General features: G+C 35.7%; 1 protein-coding gene across 1 annotated transcript in view; it reads left to right on the top strand.

Moving 5' to 3' along the window:
- The window catches only part of MALRD1 (MAM and LDL receptor class A domain containing 1), a 285192-nt gene that overhangs the window by 219441 nt on the left and 64517 nt on the right, over window positions 1-1234 (top strand). Inside the window, exon 16 of the mRNA XM_012660894.1 lies at window positions 5-154. Within this exon, the coding sequence (XP_012516348.1) occupies window positions 5-154 (150 nt within the window). The remainder of the gene's footprint in view (window positions 1-4; window positions 155-1234) is intronic.

Here is a 1234-nt window from a genome sequence, read left to right as displayed (position 1 = left end):
ACTCCACCAGAAACCTCAGTCCCTGTGACACTTCCTCCACACAACTGCACAGACAATGAATTTGTCTGCAGGTCCAATGGTCACTGTATTGAAAAAATACAGAAATGTGATTTTAGATATGACTGCACTGACAAATCAGATGAATCATCCTGTGGTAGGTGAATTTCTAAATTTTGTATAAAATATGGCTATAAAATAGTTAAGAAAATACTAGTGTAATCTCTAAGTAGCACAGCCTAGTGTCATACTTAGAAATTTTCAACATGGTTTAGAGCAATTTCTTAGTGAAAGAGTTAGTTGTATAGAAAAGCGTAGAAGAATCAGCATGCATTTTTCTTTCATGCCCAAGAACAGGTAAGTATCTTGAGATTAATGGTGTGGCTTCAAAACTATTGTTTTCATAGATTTGACTTTACTCTGGGACTAGCATTTAGTAGCTCTTCTATGTCCATCCTCCGTTGGTCTCCACTTCTCACGCTATCAAATAGGGAATGTTTAGGGAAAAAGCATTATAATACTCTCAGATTAATCCATTCAAATTTTGTCATTGCCAAAATGTATATATAACACGAATGGTATATCAACTATGCAGAGTTCAGGAGAAAACCAATTTTAATATGGATGGAACCTTCAACCCCTGTGTTCTGGTTTTCATATATCTTAACCTGCCAATTCAGTGGCTTTTCCTAAATAGATCAAAAGCAAATTGTTTAATTTAAGAGTGGACTTCTCAGGGAAAGATGCAATCTGAGGGGAGAAAAATTAATCTGTGTCTGAATGGGTGAAGCACCAGAACAGAAGGAGTAAACACTTTGTAATATCTTTTCCTTCCCTGCTCTTTAGGGAGTAGTGTGTGAATTTACTATACCATAGTAGTTCTCAAGTGTTTCGATAATACTAAGGGTTCAGAACATACGGTTAACACAAGAGAGAATTGTGTTACTCTTAGGTGTCTTATATCAGCCTTGGCAAGAAATTCTAGGGCTTAAGAATTTCAGTAAGGTTCATATCTGTTCTTGCCACCCAGAAAAGAAAAATGCTTCTTAATGTATAAATACATCATGAATTAACTATCTACTCTAGACCAAAAAAGTCATAAAATCAACACTGAAATGATGAAGTGATGACTCACTTATCAATGAGATGGGACAGTAACTAACTCAAGCTAGCCAGGGATTTATACCATGCATCACAGATGGAAAATAGCACAATGGAAGATGTTATCGTATTCAGA

The sequence above is a fragment of the Propithecus coquereli genome, unplaced genomic scaffold (genome assembly GCF_000956105.1).
Source record: "Propithecus coquereli isolate 6110/MARCELLA unplaced genomic scaffold, Pcoq_1.0 Scaffold69, whole genome shotgun sequence".
NCBI lineage: Eukaryota > Metazoa > Chordata > Mammalia > Primates > Indriidae > Propithecus > Propithecus coquereli.
Note: the sequence above shows the minus strand (reverse complement) of the source record. Positions and strands in the feature narration are given on the sequence as shown.